The sequence below is a fragment of the Lissotriton vulgaris genome, chromosome 11 (assembly GCF_964263255.1).
Source record: "Lissotriton vulgaris chromosome 11, aLisVul1.2, whole genome shotgun sequence".
In the NCBI taxonomy this organism is placed as follows: Eukaryota; Metazoa; Chordata; class Amphibia; order Caudata; family Salamandridae; genus Lissotriton; species Lissotriton vulgaris.
This window is the reverse complement of record NC_141699.1, coordinates 682,670,866-682,691,997: the sequence shown is the minus strand read 5'-3', so window position 1 is coordinate 682,691,997 and position 21,132 is coordinate 682,670,866. Positions and strand designations below refer to the sequence as shown.

The following is a 21,132-nucleotide window of genomic DNA, read 5'->3' as shown; positions in this document are numbered from 1 at the left end:
CTCACAAGAGCATCATAGCTGTGGAACCTGGAAGGGAAAGCCAGGACAGCAGGACCCAGACTCACTGCGGGGCTGATGAAAGCAGTCCGGAGTGGGACGGGAGGGGTCAGGACAGTAGGGGGGACACCCATCATGACAGGAGTGGAGGTAGACCAGACCTGGAAAACAGGAACCCTGAGTGTGGGGGGTGTCCCGCCCAATACACAGTGAAGGAGACAGGAGAACGCAGGAGTACCGAGACAGCTTTAAGTGTACCCACTATGTGCCCGGCAATGGTGAACAGAGAGGGAGTTGCGAGAGGCCTCGCCATACCCCCTGTGATTACGGACAAGAACGCAGTCCAGGGGATATGGGGAACCGAGAAGGATCCTACCAGGTACTGAGTGACACTAGACAGAGAGAGAATGGCGACCAGAGGGAGAATAGCAGGGAATCCTACCGTGGAGAGAGAGAAGAAAGAGACAGTGGACAAAATAAGATTGGGGGTAACAGGCCCGTGTTCCATCACCTTCCAAGATCGGATGGCCGAGCATGGGACCTAGAGAGATGGGAGCAGGGGAGAACTCTCCTTAACTCTCCTGAGCCCAAGCGTAGGACTCGGAGTTGGGACGGTAGAGAGATCAGTGATCCCCCTCCGAAAGACATACTGCGAGCTGAGATAAAAGCCAAGAGACTTGATGTCGCCAGCTTAAAGTCAGATCTGGATGACATGGTGGATGGTACCTTGCCTCTAGAAAGAATGGAGATGTATGAGCAGGATGAAATACTGTTCATGGCAAAGGACGTCACTCGAAAGGCGAGAACAATCCATGAGAAATTAGTTGAACTAGCAGGCAAATATATGGTAGACCTATCGAGGACCAAAGCATTACAGGGTAACCACAGGCTACATTATACAGATCGAGACTTGGATGAGAGAAGAACAATAGGGTTAAAAACACACATAAGGGAACTGATCACAGGAATAAGGACATGGAGGGCACTAGATAAATGGGAAGAAAGGTGGTCCAAGAAAGGGACCGTCAGGAGAAGCATGCTTGGTATGACACCTGGAGGATTGCAGAGAATAGAGGCATACCCTTTGCGTGAGGTTGCAAACGGGAACTATGTGCATGTGCCATGGAGTAGGGGGGATTTAGCAGCCTTTACTAATTCCTTCCCCAAATTGAGGGAGAACCCAGTCGAGTGGTATAAACAAGTGGAGAGGTTTGTAAAAATCTCCAAGGTCTTATGGATAGATCTGAACACTCTGTTTGACATTGTGGTACCCGGAGATTTGTGGACCGCATGTAAGGTTAGTGCCGAGTGGCCCACAGCTGAACCAGAGAGAGATGCACGGACTAATGGCCCGTCCGAGACAGTCATGGTGAAATATGAGAGAGTGATGACGTGGCTAAAGGACAAGGTGCCAATGCAGGACATAGACTGGGTCAAAATAGATCGAACCAGACAGGAACCCAAAGAAACAGTTCATGAATATTATGAGAGATTGCTGAAAGCGTTTAAACAGTATAGTGGGTTGGACGTAATGGACCCAAAAGACATAGGGCAGTTTGTGTCTAAATTTGTATTGGGTCTGAGACCGGATATTAGTTTGATGATTCAGCAACATTCGATTTGTTGGCAAAGTAAACCGCTGGACGAAATCCTGCGATATGCTAGGTATTGCTGGGATGAGATTGACTCAAAGGCCAAGAAGCTAAAGGAGAAATTGATGGTGGTGCAGATGCAGTCAGCTGCCAAGGGTGGACAACAGCAACAGCAACAGGGAACAGGAACTGGGGGAAAGAAACAGTATAGTCAGAACAAGGGCAATGAGGAGAATTCCACCTTTAGACCTAGGGTAGACATAGCCACATTGAAAAAGACGACCCGGTGCCACCAGTGTAACGAGGTGGGGCATTGGAAACGCGAGTGTCCCTACAACGTGGAAATTGGAGAACAAGAAGTAGAGGAGGAAGAGGTTCAAGGCACTCCAGGAAGGGGGGTAACGCCATACCCAGGGAAGGTGCTCAAAGGGGGGACCCCACCCCCACGAGCCCAGTTCCCTCAGCCACCCAGAGTAGGGACCATGGGAAAGACATATAGACAGATGCCCCTGTTTGTAGGAGGAGAGGAATGCTATTACGTTGATCCACTGACTGGACGGAGAGTGGAAAGGGAAGACTGTACCCTCGGGGCAGCCTTAGAAGTGGACCAAAGGGGACCCTATGTCGAGGCCGAAGTGGCAGGGTGCCCCACGACCTTCCTAGTGGACACAGGAGCCACTCGATCCACCATCAGATCAGCCGCAGTTCCAGGCTTGCCCATGTCGGGGGAGACAATACAAGTGGTGGGGGTCGCAAACAGAAGAATAACTAGCCCATTGACCGAACCAGTACAGGTGAAAATAGGGAAATACAGCGATGAACATCAGTTTGTAGTTTGCGATTCTAGTCCTGTATGTCTGCTAGGAAGAGACCTTTTGTGCAAATTAAATTGTACAATATACTGCACACCTCAGGGAGTGGAGGTATTGACCAATGACGACGATGCTGACTTTAAAGTCGCAAACTCGAGAATATGTGTGGAGCTGTATCCCACTTTGACCGTGGATGAGCTTCCTTGGGATTTGAGAGAGACAGTGGCACCAGAAGTGTGGGATTTCACTGGGGAGGAGATTGGACTGGTCAAGGGGGTGGACCCAGTGAAAATCGTAGTGAAACCGCATACTGAGTTTCCAAAAACACCCCAATATAAATTAACTCCAGAAACGATTGCAGGTATAAAGCCTGTGATCGAGTCTATGATTAAGCAGGGAATACTGAAGGAAATCGTGGGTAGTCCATGTAACTCCCCGATAATGGGTTTGCAGAAACCAAATGGGAAATTCAGGATAGTGCAGGACCTCCGAAAGTTTAATAACATAGTTGTCTCATGTTGTCCAGTGGTACCGAATCCATCAGTGATACTGTTTCAGATACCGTTTCAAGCCGAATGGTTCACTGTAATAGATCTTTGCCAGGCTTTCTTTTCGATCCCTCTGGACGAGGAGAGCCATTTTCTTTTCGCATTTAAGCTGGAAGGTCGCATCCTAACATGGTGTCGTATCCCCCAGGGGTATACAGAGAGCCCATCGATCTTCAATCAGCTTCTGAAGAAAAATCTTGAAAGTCTAGTGCTGCCCCAGAAGTCAGTTCTGGTCCAGTACATAGACGACCTACTTGTGGCGTCAGAAACAGAGGAGGCTTGCAGGGAGGACTCCATTGCCTTGTTAAATCACCTAGCTGAGAATGGGCACAAGGTGTCCCCGGGAAAACTGCAGTACTGCCTGACAGAGGTGCAGTACTTGGGGCGCAGAATTGAGAAAGGCAAGCGAAAAGTGTCCCCAGACAGGATAGAGGCGATCATGAAAATTAATGCGCCTAAAACACAGAGAGAAGTCAGGATGTTTCTAGGGATGGTGGGTTATTGCCGACAGTGGATCGCAAACTTTTCACTGAAAGCAAAACCCTTGTAAAAACTGACGCACAAGGAGGTGAGCGATCCGGTACCATGGGACAAGGACTGTTTGATGGCGTTCTTGCAGCTGAGAGAGGACCTGTGTCGTGCTCCTGCTCTGGGAATGCCTGATTACGATAAAATATTCTTGCTTTACTGTTGTGAAAGAGAGGGTTGTGCTTTGTCTGTGTTGGTCCAGATCCATGGGAATGCCCGTAGACCAGTTGCCTATTTCTCGGCTACTCTAGACCCAGTAGCCGCAGCGTTGCCCGGATGTCTCAAGTCCGTTGCTGCAACAGGTGTCAGTATTGAGCGCTGTGAAAACATCGTAATGGGGCACCCATTAGAGGTATACGTGCCCCATTCTGTTGAACTGTTGATGACCAGGACTAAAACACAGCATCTGACCAATAGCAGGCTCACGCGCTATGAGCAAGTCATTCTTGCTGCAGAGAACGTGACCCTCAAGAGATGCTCTGTTTTGAACCCTGCCACTTTGATGCCACTCCCAAATGATATCGATGATGATGAATGTACAGACCATGACTGCCTCGATGTGACTGAACTATGCACCAAACCGAGACCCGACATCGTTGATGAGCCACTGACTGACCCCGATGAAGTTTTCTTTGTCGATGGTTCATGTGTAAGAGACGAAGTTGGGCAATTAAGAGCAGCCTACGCTGTATGTACAATTACTGGAATTGTGGAAGCTGGATGCCTGGAAGGAGTACACTCCGCTCAGGTAGCCGAGATTATTGCATTGACGCGTGCCTGCCTGGCAAGCAACCAAATTCGAGTCACCATATACACCGACAGCCAATATGGTTACGGGGTAGTTCACGATTACGGGCAGTTATGGTCTCAAAGAGGTTTCATGACCTCTTCAGGCTCTCCCATTCGCAATGGAGAGTTTGTGCGTTTGTTGTTAGAGGCTTTGCAATGTCCAGCAGGTATAGCAAATTAGTTGGTTGAAATGAACTGAGCTAGAAACAAAGGTTTTTGTAAAAAGAGGGGAAGTGCAATTTTATTCACAAAAAATTCTTTAAAAACACATAGGAAAAAATATATACATTCACAAATAATATATAACACATATATCTTAATAAATCAGAAATATAACACCAGCATTAAAAGAAGCAATTAATTCAACAGATGGGGTTTATATAAAATACATAAACAATGAAGTGAGAGAAATGTGGCTAAATTAATCTCTACGCGCGTTTCGGCGAACCAGCGCCTTCTTCTGGAGCAGCCACGATAATATTTTAAGAACACGAATAATTTTAATTCAATTGCGACGCAGCAGTCTTGCTTGTCAGTATATTTAGAATCCTTCCTTTGGATGGTAGATGAGGGTATTCTATTGTAATGGTAGATACCGAGGGAGATTATATGATTATTGATATGTTTGCTTCATCTCGAGTGTTCAATTTAAAATATTCTTCTGTTATTTCCTTGTATTACAAGTTGAAGTTCATTTGGACCCGCCGACCGGAGACTAAAATAATGACCTCAGTGGTACGTATTTATATTGGGACTTCCAGATGTAATCCTCCTGATATGGGGATAGTAAGTGGCATGGATAGCCCTTTTGCTTCGTTTAAGGAAGGAGCACAGAACCCCCGAGTCCCGCCACCGGAATTTTCGAGCCCTGTTGAAACCAATCGGACAGGGAGTTATTTTATACTAGTTGAAATCAACCATCGCTTGGAACACAAGCAAAAGGGCTATCCATGCCACTTACTATCCCCAAGACTGCTGCGTCGCAATTGAATTAAAATTATTCGTGTTCTTAAAATATTATCGTGGCTGCTCCAGAAGAAGGCGCTGGTTCGCCGAAACGCGCGTAGAGATTAATTTAGCCACATTTCTCTCACTTCATTGTTTATGTATTTTATATAAACCCCATCTGTTGAATTAATTGCTTCTTTTAATGCTGGTGTTATATTTCTGATTTATTAAGATATATGTGTTATATATTATTTGTGAATGTATATATTTTTTCCTATGTGTTTTTAAAGAATTTTTTGTGAATAAAATTGCACTTCCCCTCTTTTTACAAAAACCTTTGTTTCTAGCTCAGTTCATTTCAACCAACTAATTTGCTGTGTTGCCTAGATTGATACATATCATTTGATTTGCTTTTCCCTGGTCTAGGAACTCTATTTCCATACACTCAGGGGGTCCTTGATAAATATTCACGTCATGTCCAGCAGGTATCGCAATTGTAAAATGTACCGCACATACTAGGAACATGGACTTCGTGTCACAAGGCAATAGATATGCCGACGAAGTTGCGAGGTATTGTGCGGAACAAGGATACTCTTTCACAGAGGTGGAAGTGGGCGGAATAAATGTAAGAACTGAATTAGCCATGATACTGGAAACTGTCGACTCTTGGGATGAGCTGAAATGTATGCAAGAGAACGCACCCGATTTTGAAAAGCAAACATGGGAAAAGGCAGGATGTGTGGTGGGTGAGGCTCATTTCTGGGTTTCGGCAGATGGAATAAATGTAAGAACTGAATTAGCCATGATACTGGAAACTGTCGACTCTTGGGATGAGCTGAAATGTATGCAAGAGAACGCACCCGATTTTGAAAAGCAAACATGGGAAAAGGCAGGATGTGTGGTGGGTGAGGCTCATTTCTGGGTTTCGGCAGATGGAAGGGCAGTGTTACCCAATGAGATGGTGAGCCCAATGGCTAGACAAATCCATGGTCCAGTACACTTAGGGAGAGACGCTATGCTGAGGGTATTCAGACAGACCTGGTATAACCCTAAGTTCAGAGTAGCAGCCGAAGCGGTGTGCCAGCGTTGTGTGACATGTCAGCAGTTGAACGTAGGGAAGAGAACACCAGTTACATTGAGCCACATAGGGAGGTCTGGAGGTCCATTCAACAGGATGCAGTTAGACTTTATTGAACTGCCAAGGTGCAACCGCCTTCGTTATGTCTTGGTGGTTGTTTGCGTATTTTCCAGATGGGTCGAGGCATACCCTACACGCAGGTGCGACACCCTCACCGTAGCCAAGTTACTGCTTAGGGAACTCATCCCTAGATTTGGGGTGCCGGCCTCTTTGGAATCAGATAGGGGAACGCATTTCAACAGCGAGCTTGTGAAGATGATCTGTGCGGCCCTGAATATAGACCAGAAATTGCATTGCAGTTACCGACCCGAAGCATCAGGAATCGTGGAGCAGATAAATAGTACTATTAAGGTCCGAATTGCAAAGATGTGTTCATCAACTTCCCTGAGTTGGCCTGATGCTCTGCCATTGGTCCTTATGAGCCTCCGTAGTACCCCAGACAGAAGAACGGGACTATCACCGCACGAGGTGTTAATGGGGAGAGCAATGAGGTTGCCGTCTGTACCAACTGCTGCACTGTTAAACATCACAGATGATATGATCCTGGACTATTGTAAGGGGCTGTCTGACGCCATTCATTCTGTGTCCCTTCAGGTGCAGGCTGCCGAGGTTCCGTCGTGCCAGGATCTGTGCCATGACCTGTGCCCTGGTGATTGGGTGCTTGTGCGGAAGCACGTAAGAAGAAGCTGCCTGGATGTTCGTTGGCGTGGGCCCTACCAGATTATCCTGATCACGAACACTGCAGTGAAGGTGGGAGGCCTGCCCAATTGGATCCACGCGTCGCATACGCGGAGGGTTCCAGCACCTCTGGAAGAAACAGCTCCTCTCTCGGATAGAAGTCCAGCTGTGGACCGAGAAGCCATAGAGGGGGCCAGCCAAGCTGTAGAGGTGCCAGAAGAAGCAGGGAACGAGTCTGACCAGCCTGAGGACGGTCAGTACAACAGCGAAACGGACGACGCTACAGAAGGAGAAAGCAGCTGGGAGTACGAATCAGACACTGACCAGGCTGAAAGAGAGCGAGAGCAAAGCAGAAGGACAAGGAGTAGAAGGGTAAGACGTGGAGAAGCCAGCTGGCCTCAAAGACGGAGTTCAAGCCTGAGGTCGACTCCAGAGAGAACCCTTCCTCCAATATCCGAAGACTCAGACCTGGAAGAAGGTGCTCAGGGCGCTGAAGCGCCAGATCTAAGAAGGTCAAGAAGAGTGCGTGTGCCAAATAGAAGATACGCCACCCCTGAGTGGACATATCTGGCGACAGATGTCTTGGGAACGAGCGACAGGGAGGATCAGAGCGGTGCTGGTGTCCAGCTCTGAACCCATCATCACAGTGGAAGTACAGCTGTTAGTGCCCGGAGTCGAAGCAGAAGGGTCACTAACGTTCACACTCCCCAACCCTCCCCGCCTCAGCAAGTTAAAGCACATGTTTTTCACAGAATTGCAATTCCCCGACTTTGGAACAAAGATAACTAGCCATGAAGAGCACATTCTTCGTTTGGAAATATTGAACTATGCTGTCCAAGCCGCAGGAGCAAACCTTATAGTTGATGCTTAAAGACTTTGTAAATAAGCAAGAAAAAGAAGATTACCTAGCGCCTAGGAAGCAGAGAATCTTAGGGACCTTCCTTTGAGTTGACGGAGAAGGGCTAGGGTTGTCTGTGTTAAAGCTTTAAAAGACTTTTGCAAAGGAGGTTGTCAGCTTCCAGTTGTGTGGTTCTAAAGACTGAAGGAGCAAAAGAGACTGTAAAAGAACGAGAAGAACAGAACTTTGTGTTGGAATAAAAGAGAGAATCCTTCTGTCTGACGAAATGGAAGCCGGCACCCCGAATCGTAGAGCCAAATGTATAATAGGCACACTAATAGTAGGAGTGATATTTTTAATAGCTTTAGTAGTTACAGTTTCATATGTAAAGGGACATGAGGATGAGGCAAAGGTAACCAATGAGAAATCTGTAGTGACACCAAAACCCACTGTTGCTGGTAAGAAAGGGGAAAACATACAGGAGAAAGCGCTATTAGCAGCAGAAGCCCGTAGGTTACATATGGATGAGTCCCAAGGCGACTATAGGTCAAATGCTTATGCTAAACTTTTGTATGAATACGTGGATGCCATGGAGGTTAAGGACTGCTACGTCTGCATGCAGTTGCCGGCGTCTGTAGATGAAGGCATTAGATATCATCACCTCCCGCTGACATATGGCATTACATGTAGCTTATTGCTTAGTATATTTTATGGGAGAGATAGTTTTGAATACTATTTCTCCAATTACGATTCAGTGTTACCAGAAGTCCCAAATTACAAGCAGATGAACAAATGGGACTACTGGAAGAGTGAAGACCGATTGGCCAAGTTCTTCATTCCTTGGATTACCTTAGATACTTCACATGCCCGCAGAAATAACTTGACATGCAAAGTGTCAGAAGTCGAGAAGAAGTTTATAGGGCAAGTGGATGATCGATACAGGAGGCAAAAGATTTTGAAAAAATCAGGACAATGGAAAACAGATTGGACCGAGGAAGAGAAGGCACAAAAGAGAAAGGGTAGTAGTGGTCCAATAGCTTTGGATAAAACGCAGAGAGGAAAGTTATGTCTTCACAGAGCCAAAACGTATTATGAAAATGTATACGTAGGAGAAGTCAGTTGTGAACATGCTTTCAATTTAGAATATTATACAAAGGATTTCCTGAAAGGAATGCAAGTGATTCCAAATGTATATTTTGTGTGTGGAAGAAATGCCTACGTGAGATTGCCTGACAACTGGTATGGATCATGTTACCTGGCAATCATCTTCCCCAAAATATATCATGCCCAAGACTTAGAGATCATCGAGGGCAAGGCTTCAGCGAGGGGGAGAAGAGACCTAGGAGGTGTAGAAATGGTCGGAGATGTATTTGGAGCTGTTTTTCCTCTTTTAGGACTGATCCTCAATGATGTCAAAATTAGGCGACTGGCAACAGTCGTAGACAGATTGTCTGCCAGCACTGCTAGGTCCTTAATGCTGGTGGAAGGAGAGATGCAATCGATAAGGGCCATGGTGCTTCAGAACCGTCTTGCATTAGACGTCCTGCTAGCAAAGGAGGGCGGAGTCTGTAAGGCTTTGAAGGTCCAGGAATGTTGCACTTACATTCCAGACAATTCAAAGCCCCTGGAGAAGGTTATCATGAACATAACCAATATCCACAAAGAGATCGAAGACCTGAGTAGAGAAAATGTGTGGGAAAAAGTGGGCCATGGAATGGGTGAAGTTGGAGGTTGGTTCACTACCTTAGGAAAGAGCTTTGTGTGGTATGTGTTGAAACCTATCATCATAATATTGATCTGTGTGATCATGTTGTGGGGATTGGTGAGGGCATTCAAATGGTATAGAGCAAGGAGATTTGAAAGAGCCCAGAGAGAACAGCTACAGAGATTAGCTGCCATACAAGACAATCAGTACAGGAGCCTGAGGGCTCTAGAAACGCAGAAACGAGGTACATTAGCAATCACTTCAGTTTAAATGTTAGTGATGACCCCGAGAGGTCATCAAAGGGGGGAACTGAGAGAGCGCAAACTGACCAAAATGTATGAATGCACCACACCTACCTGTAGTACGCACAAGTCATGAAGAGAAATGCCATGAGTGCGGATATTATATTCACCAATAATCTGAAATGTGTAGTTAATCTAGAGATGTTATATAGAAGTGGAACTAATGCAGAAATGTGTGAAAATGTATAACTTTATTAGGAGTGATTAATCCTGATCCATATTGTGTAGCTGCTAATGAGGGGATGTCAAGCACAGAACGGAACAGGCCTCATGGCCAGAGCTGAAAGAGTTGGGAAAGGGGTCCACTTGCATTGATATGGATTGCACTAATGTTATTTAGTAATTCTGATTTCAATAGATTTATATTCTATAGATATGTTTACATAGTCCTAAAGCAGAGTATTAACATGATATTGATTAACGAAATGTTTGAAGTAAATACTCATTATGAGAAGTGTTATAGGCCTGAAATGTTTAAAGGACTCTGATTTACATGTATTAGTCTGTGCCGAGAAATGGTGTTGCAAACTTCTGTTAGAAGTTTATGGGAATTGGGATCCTAGCTGCAGATGTCTGTCTGCAAGTGAGAGGGGGGATCCAATTATACTCCGAATGAATAGAGGGTTGTTCAGGAGACTGGCACAGACACGGAGGAGGATTCAGGAATGTTTAAGGGGTATCGGCGGGCCGGAGAAGAGTCTGAGAAGCAAGGTCAACTCTAACGCACGAGGCCCACATGAAGAACAGCATGGAAAAAGCCAGTAGCAACACCACGTGAGGGGCGTCTCACGAGGGGCGTCTCAAATGTTATTGTGTGTTTGGTATTAGGGACAGCACCCCTGGGTGGAGTTAGAGCAGATGCCTGAGGACCCTCTAGAGAGCGGATGGGTAGGCAGAGAGGGGTCATGACTGGAGGATTATAGGTTTTCACCAAGAGACTAAGAGTGGGTGATCTTCCTAGGAAGTCATTCACAGCTGACACCTTTTGATAGGTTGAGATTTTGTTAAGTAGGGATACCATCCAGAACAGGGTAGGGACAGCCTAACCTGCATTTTTCCCTCCAGCCTTAAATGACGGAGAGATCACAATACGTGTCCATGCTTGCCGCTCTGTTAATTTTAGAACTGGTACTTGTCGTTTCCTTTGCTCGTCTGAGGGCTTTCAGAGAGCATATGTATGTAGTTGGGCCTGTATATCTTGTGAATCTCATTTTGAGATGCCTGTATCTGCAATTAATCCTAACTTTATAATAAACCTTTGAAAGCTAGAAGTGGTTTGTGGTCTTTCCGAGCTGGGTCCATTATTGATTGAACTAATCTGGTAAGAGATGCACTTTTTCCCTCAATGACAGGCAATAAAGGTTCAGTCGACCAGAACGGGGTTTAGATCAAGGGTGATAAGATAGCGATCAAAATCCCGCCCCAGCAGTACTTAATGTACTACAAAATGCAACTTGTGAATCAGCTACTATATTCTATTCCCAGTTGGAGGCCACGTTTTTCCCTTTCTAAAGTAATCTTTTTCCCTTTTGAGATCCTCCGCCAATGAGGAGACAACACTTGTGACCAAATCTTCATCCAAATTGGTTTATTTCAGCCACAAATAGCGCAACTTTTTAAAATACATTCCAAACATGTTAAGATTTTTTTGGCCATTGTTGCATTATCGTTTTGTCCAGTGGAAATGAATGGCATTTCAAGATAACTTGAGATTTGGATTTCAAAATTATTTTGATGTTGTTTTGTTAGATGTTTGCTGAATAATTGAGTTGTTAGATGAGGAGGGTAAAACCCTGCTGAAGCAACAGTCTCAATACCTGTTAGGGAGAACCACAAAAACTCACTAAATTAGCTTTTAGCTCTCTGGTAGCCTGGCACAAAAGCAGCGAGGCGTTACTTAGCGGCAATGTGGAAAGCATTTATGGAGCACACAAACACAGCACAGGAAAAATCCCACACCAACTTAGGAAATTAGAGTACATTTTATATATTATTTGATACAAAAACAACAAATATCCAATCAGTAGAACTGGAGTTATGTATTTTTAAGGTTTAAAGTAAAATCTACTGCCTAAAAGATCAAAGCACCAACCGCTGACATCTAGTCTTGTGAGACTGGGGCATAGTCGAAAGGTATGGCCCACCTCAATGGAGTGTGGGTCAGATACAGGATGTGGATTGGGCCCAGTCTTTGCTTACCTTTGGATTTAGAAGAAATGTTGTAGAAAAATGTCTGAGAAGGTAAAGATCCGCAGGGCAAGGCAGCTGGCAGTGTCCGAGGGAGGAGTCGTGGTCAGGAGCTGCAGGCTGAAGTTGTAGTGAAGGAGCCTTCATTTGGACTTGGCCTCTTTTTTGGGAGTTGAAGATCTCCAGCGGGGTGAAGCTGCCGGCTGTAGCTGACAAGAACTCCATGAGGCTGGATACCCCTTCTCTGAGGAGCAGCTGAACAGGATTTGCTGCTGCTGCTGAAAAGAATGTAGTGGAGACTGCCCAAAGTCAGGCCGACTAGCAGTGCACTTCACTTCGGGCTGATCGACGAGCAGGTTACCTATTTGAAATCTATTCGGGCACACTTAATCCCTCTATTTTGTAGCTGTTTGAGAGGAAAATACGAAGGCCAACTGCCACTCACACCTAACGTGTGACCCAGGACCGGACTCCAGGCACCAAATAGTTATGACAGGAAAATGCCAACTTTTTAAAGTGGTATTTTCTAAATTGTGACTTAAAATCTTACTTTACCATTAAAGAGGATTTCAAATTACAATTTCTCAAACATCAAATATGACTTTCCTACCTGTCCCAAACACAAGGTAGCACTTATTAAATGGGATATGGAAACCCAATGTTATCCTATGTGAGAGGTAAGCCTCTCAGTATTGAAAACATGAATTTGAGAGTTTTTCACTACCAAGATATGTAAAACTTAAAAGCGCATGTCCAACATCTTATTTGCAATGTACCCTGTGCTATGGGCTGTCTAGTGCCTACCTTAGGGGTGGCTTATATGTCATAAAAATGAGTTTTAGACAAGACAAGGGGGGCTGTCGGCAGTTTTAAACTGCTTACAGGCTGCAATGGCAGCCTGAGACATGTTTTTAGGGGGTATTCAAGTGAGTGGCACAATAAATGCAGCAGGCTCACTTGTAGAATTTATTTTACCAGCTCTGGGTACAATGGTATACCACTATGCTAGGGTTTTATAAGCAAAATAAATGTGCCAATCAGGTGTAAGCCACTGTTATAATGTGTTAAAAGAGTAAAACAGAAGCACTTTAGCACTGGTTAGCAGTGGTGAGGTGTACAGAGTCCTAAGGCCAACAAAAATGAATACATCAAAAATAGTAGTGGTGAAGGCAAAAGGTTTGGGATTAATTCTACAAAGAGGGCCAGGTCCAACATGATCCCCCTCCAGCCAAAGGCAATGGAGACTAATCAGTAGATTGATGCGTTTCACTGCTAAGGCGATAGAAAATAGACAATGGCCCTCTACCGCAGAGCCCCTTGCCAGTTCTATGCCCTCTTGACCTCAGTTGGCTCCCACTGTCTATATTCTCCTGAGCCACTGAACTGACCTATTGGGAAACTCTCCTCCTCACCTAAAGTAACTTGCTCACAGATGCATCCTAGTAGGCAGATTTCAGGAAAACGGTTGCTAGTGCAGAAAACAACTCACAAGTCATGAAGAAATCTAAGTTTGGACAGTACCCTCAATGGAGATTGAGAAGACCACATCTTATGCTGCTTCTCAAATGACTACTGATAATATTTTCTTGCTCATGCTTCACTAAACCTTAAGGTGGCTGGCCACCAGCAGCAGAACTGAGTGAGAATTCTACTCCTTTTCCTGGTGTTCATTTGAGCACGCTTACCGAGAAGAGAATTTCAGAAATTACTATTCTGTATTTTTGGCTCTATTTTAGGAAGTAGAGTGTGCACACTAGGGATATTCTCAATTTTAGCGAACAGTGTTTTTTTTAATGGAGATGAGGTGAAAATCCATGAGAGGATGATTTTTCAGAGGAGAATTCAACGTACTTCGGCAGTTGAGGAAGAAGGACAGTAAGATATTTATATGAGGAAAAACATATGGAGCTATAGTAGTATGTTTCACTAAAATAAGGGGCTTTTATTAGATGCAATTCAGATTGAGAATCCTTCCATGCATTTCCAGAGACATATACGTATATATCCATGTTTTAGTACTGTATTATCAGAAGGCTCTGAAAAGTCAAAGAAAAAACCTACGGCCAGATTTTAAAAAGAAATCCAAAAAAGACATGCAACGCAGTGCAGCACCCAAAGAGGCAGCTCTGCATTGCAACCCTTCCTCCCCACCTTACTCTGGGACTTGTCTGTGTCTTCCTTGACCTCCCCCTCACTCTGCTTGGGGAACCAGAACCACTCTTCTTGGGGTCACTCCCTGATACCTTCTTATGGACCCTGGTGCTAAGCCATCTGCGAATTCCAACCCGGTCCTATTCGGGTTTAGTAACAGCAAAGATAACGCACTAAGAGGTGCGTGTGGATTTAAGGATCAATTTGTATGGAGATATCCCAAGCTGCGCAGGCGGCGTGTATTGCCGTTTCTGTGAGCAGCGTTTTTTTGCGCACTTCGAAAAGTGGCTGATGAGGGTAATCGCGGAACTGGTGTTCCCCGGGTGCAGAGAAGACTTCTTAGTGCGTTATCTTTGCTGTTACTAAACCCGACTAGGACCGGGTTGGAATTATCACCGGTCCCCCAACGCCTCCCTTCACGACCCGTCTAAAGCCCTGAAGAGTCAAGGGTCATCACCCTTTTTGACGAAATACGTGTCGGCTGGTCTCATGTTCTAATTATTGATTCACAAATAAAACGACACAAAAGAACACAATTGTACGATTTCATCCTTACTACATGTTGGTGATCAATCATATCACTCATACTCTGTTGTGTGCATCGGACTTTGCTTATATTAACCCAGCGCAAAACACTTGTACTTAAACCCCCTGGGGTCTATGTATAAGATTGTTGAATTGTAGAAGACCACAATACTAGAGCAATAGAGAGAAGCAAGCCAAAATAATTAATAAGGTTAGAAGAATGATTGAATTGAATTGAAGGGTTGAATTAAGAGTGAATTGCTATTTAGGATGATTTAGATATTTGTGAAGCACACCATTGTTTTCTTTCATTTCTATTATACATTTATTGGCAGGGTATTTTAAGAAGATTTGAAAACAGAAAAATAGAAGGGTACCTGACTCAGAAGGTGGTCTATCTTTTTCTGCCATTCCACCTTACCCCCTTGCTAGTGCTGTGCTACAGGGTTGAAATTCTAGCTGCGCACACAGGAGTAGGAAGGAATTGGGTAAGTGCATCTGCTCCTGTTGAATCCTCTGACACAGGTTAGTTTTTTTTATAACAGACAGTACCACCATGACCAAAGAGTAATGTGACCCATTCCACCCTTCAAATCAGATTTCTGTCCCCAAACCAAGGAAAACTCTACCCATAAGGACAGCAATCAGCAGAGGTTGCTGACAGCTGTCAGTGTCAATAGCCCAATCCCAGTACATTTAGGTTCTCTACCCTCTGATATTCCTCAGAGTGGGATTAACAGTCCCTTGTGTTACGCACCCTTCTTTCACCTCTCCTTCCCTTCACTCCATGGATAGTATCCTGTGACTGATTCTCCAGCCCAGGTTCTTTGCTCTAAGGCTGACCTGGAGTCAGGGGTGAGCCTTTCCACTCCTTGCCCCTCCATCTGGGTTCCTGTACTTTCCATTGGGGAGTGGTACACCCAGAACACTTAGCTTTCATAGCACCCTCAGCGTCCACCCCTCCTAGGTCTTCTGCTACCACGGGCTACTCATTTCCCAAAATGCGGTCAATGGGCATCTGGGGACTAACTATGACCTTTCGATGGGTCACCTCTCCACCCCACTCCAGGGATACCAGAGCCATAGGGTAGAAAACGTTCTTCTGTTGGGCCTGATTTACCCTACACACCTATCTTCTGTATTGCCCTAGGAAAACCAATCGTTCTACTACCATGGTCTAGATGGCCCCAGTGTTCCTCAGAGCAGTGACAGGGATCACTTTGACCTGTAGGAAATGATGACTCCCACCCTCAGGGATCAAAGTCGTCCCTCTGAGTTCACTTCCCAACTAGTGAGATTAGAGCATGGCCTACTTCTTGCCCCTGGGGACTACCTACCCCTAAGGCCACATTGGCCACAACTTTAAAGCTTCTACCAGTGGGTGATTACTCCTGAGAGTCAGAGTCCCCCTGAATGTGTTCTAACTGAGAGCACTCAAAGCAATGGGGTTGGAAATGGTGTTCTCTGGGCCATTAGTCACAAGAATGTACTCACTGTTTCACAGAAGGGGCATCAGAACCCTTCCTCCCCACCTTACTCTGGGACTTGTCTGTGTCTTTCTTGACCTCCCCCTCACTCTGCTTGGGGAACCAGAACCACTCTTCTTGGGGTCACTCCCTGATACCTTCTTATGGACCCTGGTGCTAAGCCATCTGTACGCCTCCTTAGCAAGCTCTCTGAGTTCTCAGAGCTTAATATCAACTAGGGGCCTTATTACAAGTTGCTCATAATATTCCAACTCATGCATAAACTCCTGTTTACGCATGGGTGGGAATTATGAGTTTGAAGGTATTTAACACAACCAATAGTTATCGATTGCATTACGCAACTCAACATTCATTACATTTCAAAAGGTTAAACCTGCCAAAATTCAACAGGGGAAAAATACAGGCATATTTATGAGCCCCTTCTGCTGCTGTAGCATCACTTTTTGTGATGCTCCAGTGACACAACGCACAAAATCATATTGATGAAGGCACACAAAGCCACATTGCATGGCTTTGAATGGCCTCATAGATATTGTATTGCATTGTATTGAGATATGGAGTAAGGCAAGGCAGCGCAACTCACTACTTAGCCTTATTCTGAGTTAGGGAGGCGTTCCATGGGTGTTGCGGCAGGTGTTCGCACCCAACACCCATGGATTTTTCATGCTTCCCCCAGATTTCCAAAACCATGTAAACCTGGGGATGCGGCAAAATCTTATGCCTCCCCTGGAGGAGCACAGTGAAGAGAAATTACTTTATTTCTCCTTATTTTTTCCACTTTCCATGTGTGCTGCATTCTGCAGAACCCATAGAAAGAGGCTCCCAGGATTGTTTTTGTACAGGAAGGTGACAGCACAGGCACCCTGGCGCCATGGTGCAAATATGCCTGCGTTAGTGCTAGGCTGCCAAAAAGGCACCAGAGCTGGGGAAAAAGGACAGGAATGCACTGTAATAGGTAAATATGGTGCATTGATGCTCTTTCATTTTGTCATAAGGCAGCACAGCAAGATGACTTGCTGCACTGCCCCACGCCAAATCCTCATAAATGAGGCGCACAGCATGTACCGCATCATGCAGATTTTAGTGTGTTAAACACCAAACTACACATGTTATTTCCAATAATTCTTAATAGGTGTTATTCCTCACACCCAATAAATATTGTACCCCATGGTATAATTATCTATTCAGGCCCTTAGAGTTGGCACAGCTCTATAAAACAACGGCTGAACATGTGCTCCTTGGCAATCAAATTGTTCAGGTGCACTGCCTTTCATCCACCCATCCAGTGTGTTTCAAACATGGTCTACAAAATCTACCTATGATTGTTGGGGAACCATCTGGCTGTCCCTACATGTTTGGCTGCATTTCTCTGGGGTAAGCCCATATTTCCTGTGAGAGTGTCCTTCCTGAGGGGACATCTCATCTTGTTACCTTTCCCTAGGGCTAAAGGAGCATTTCTCTCTCCATTGAGGATATGCTTCCAGTAGCTACCCTTCAATGCTCTTCAGTGACCCTGTGCATCTCCAGAGTAAAGTCCTAGGCCACAAACTATTTAACTATATCATTTTCTACAACAAAGTTTGACACCAGATCCTTGAGGATATGAACCCTTTTTTCTCCTGTGGACACTGTGATCCATTGTTGCTGAGCTCTGAGTCTTGCCTGGCTTTGACCTCCACCTCCTTTGTACTTATCTATCTTTGTATTGTCAGCAAAGGCCCTACCAGCTTTAGGCTTATCCCTTTGCCAAGGCTCTCTGGGCCATATTATCAAGCCCCAGCGATAATTATCGCTAAGCGCACTTAGCGCTAGGATAATTATCGCCGGGTAGCGTGGATTTTTATCACTGAGATAGCGTGCTATTAGCAACGCTTATCTCAGAAGTGATACAAATCCTCGCGCTAACTGCCAAATAAGAGATTATCGCTGGAAAACCAACGATAATCTCTCGAAGTTTGGCGTTAGCTTGATGATAGGGGCACACAAACTTAGCCATGATATCCACCTTCCACGGGATATCATGGCTAAGTCAGGAAAATACCAGGTGTAAAAAAAGCAGCGCTAACCGCGGTTAGCGCTGCTTTTTATTATCACTAACAGGGTTAGCGGTATCCTTGATAATAGGAGAAATGTCGCTTAACAACATTTCTCCTATTATTTTTCTCTGGAACGCCCCCTTTGCATCTCATTAGAGATGCAAGTGGAAGCGTAGAGAAAAAGGGTACTAACATGCAAATTTGCGTGTTAGCACCCTGTTGCTGATAGGGAGATCATTTTATCTCCGCTTTCTTGTCTTTTAATGCTAAAAAAGCAGAGATAAATCCCTTGATAATACGCCCCTCTATGTCTCAGCCCTTCTCTCCACTAAAGCTCTCTCTGTCTCAGCCCTTTTCCTATCTGCTTCCACTTCATCTTGGCCAGCTCAAGTTTGAGCTTCCTCTGTGTCTTCTGTCCTCTAGCTCCTCTGGAGACAGACCACAGGCAGATACACCCTCTCCACACTGACGAAGGTGTCCTCTCATGGGGGTGAAATGTTCTCTACCTCATAGAGTTTTAACTCCCCAGCTCCGTATCTGTTGGCACTGCCTCCCACTCACCCCCCTGCACCTAGCATATGGTAGGCCTCTTCAAAGACTCTGAAGCTCCTCCTTCTTGGAGCTCTTCGTGACTGGAAGCCCCATGTCCTTGCAGTATTTCCTGAACTCAGCTGCAGTGTAGCTCTCCAGGATGCTGAGCTCCAGCTCCATCCTTAAAGGTAGAACACAGGCACAGAGAGTTAGCTATAACTAGAGTTTTGGGAACACAAAAAGTAGCCAGTCAGGGAGGAAAATATGCCGAATATGTTATCAAATTATTTATGTGGAATTTTAGTGTTACACAAAATCCCTGTATGGCACTGCACAGCCCCACACACAAACCCAAGAATAGAGAAGCACATTTGGAATGAAATTTTATCATAATAATTTAACACTGATGGGATTAAGGAAGTAAAGATCTAGGTGGAAGTGCTTCCTATTAGTGAAGTGTGTTTCACCAGGCTCTCCTGATATTTATCTTATTTATTAACCCCTTAAGTGCTGATGACGGAACCGCTCCGTCATCAGCTGCGGTGGCGCTGTGCTGATGATGGAGCGGTTCCGTCATGGCCCACCCGCCGCTCATGCGCGGCGCGAATTCCGCGCCTGCGCTGAGCGCTCTATTGAGCGGGCGGGGCCATGACGGGACCGCTCCGTCATAAGCACAGAGCAACCGACGCTGGTGACGGAGCGGTTCCGTCACCAGCATGCGCCCGCCGCTCTTCCGCCCCGCCCCTTAGCACTGCGGCGGAATAGCCGCCGCAGTGAAGGGGTTAATGAGATCCATGACTGAGTGCAAGATGCAGTTTCATAGATGTTGAGAACAGTGGGAAGCAGTACCAGTGTTCTGATGTTTTGCTGAAGACTGTGCAATTCTGAGAAGAAAAATAAAGCGAGCTCTGCAAAGTATGGTGGACCTCTCTGGGAAAGTGTGCGATGATACAGAATTCAATTGAATGGAATTAAAATTATAACTCCATACCTAGGCATAGCATGTTAAAAACTGGCCCAAGGAAGGCATTGAAATGGTTGAGTAGTTGGATATTCCACAATTCATAATTCTACGATGTACCTGTTACTAGAAATTTGCAAATGTAATGTATATATTTAGTTTAATATAATGAAGTCTTGTTAGCATTTACATGACAGAAGATTGAGTCCGTGTGTTTTCAATACGTCTGGTTTCAGTGCTTCACACAAGGTCATCTTCCCACTCCCTGCTTGTGCACCACAGAGCACAGATGTGACTGTCATTGTTTGTTTATTTGTACGAAATTCTGTCAGTTCTACGGCCTTGCTTGCTTTGTAACATTTATATAATGTAACGTTTCTGTTCCTGATGTTCCTGGAAAGAGTGGATTTATAGTTGTATACAAATGAAGGCCACTTCCTTTAACTGAAATGGAGGTGCTGTTTAATATTTTGAATGCAGTATTTTTTTCTGTGTAAGGGATAGAACAGCAGGTTCATTAGAGTTAGGACAAATATCAATAATTCTATGTAATGTGTTTGCTATTTACCTATTGGTTGTGATATGTATCTTTGTTTATATGTAGCTTTGTTTGTCATATCACAGTGACTGTACAAATGTTGTCTGTCTGAAAACGATGCAGGATTTTTTTCACATTTCTTAGAGAGCAGACTCTATGTTGGTCAATTTATCACTCTAAGCTTACAAAAAGTATCAATTTTCCTTCTCTTCTTTCTTAATGAGAAGTCCTTATGACAAAGGCTCTTTAATTCTCATGCGCCTATATACTTGACTGTATTCAGGTCTGGCTTTCGGTTAGATTAGGCTTAATTTCTGCTACCAACAATATTTACATTTATATGCATTTTTACATTGTTAGACTTGGCCATTCTGCAGGATCATTTCCACATGTTTTGCCTTAACCCTCTTCTAACCGTTTTTGTTGGCTTTTAGGGCTCTTCACACTTTACCACTGCTAACCAGGCCAGGACTAATGTGCTTGTACTCTCCTCTTAAAACCTGGTAAAATTGCCTCATACACAATTGGCATATTAAGTGTACTTTTACGCTCCAAGGAAAGTGGCATCAAATGTGACTGGGGTCTGTAAATTAAATGATACCAGATGGCCTGCAGCACTGATTGGCCACCCACTTAAGTAGCCCTTTAAACATGTCTCAGGTCTGCCATTGTAGCCTGTTTGTGCAGTTTTAAACTACCATTTTGGCCTAGCAAAAGAAACCTCTTACCAGGTCTAAACCTTCCTTCTTAATACACATACGTCACACTGAAAGTAGGACCTGGACAACCCAGAGGACAGAGAACAGTTTTTTTTTTAAAAGTTGGACATGTACGTATATGT

At 44.8% G+C, this 21,132-nt stretch overlaps 1 protein-coding gene across 1 annotated transcript; it reads left to right on the top strand.

The window, feature by feature from the left end:
- Positions 1 to 404: 404 nt before the first annotated feature.
- Positions 405 to 18,730, top strand: LOC147683333 (uncharacterized). The gene is made up of 3 exons (XM_086942522.1): positions 405 to 485; positions 695 to 1,794; positions 18,685 to 18,730. The coding sequence occupies exons 1-3, from the start codon at positions 405 to 407 to the stop codon at positions 18,728 to 18,730; spliced, it is 1,227 nt and encodes a 408-aa protein (XP_086798648.1).
- Positions 18,731 to 21,132: the final 2,402 nt, after the last annotated feature.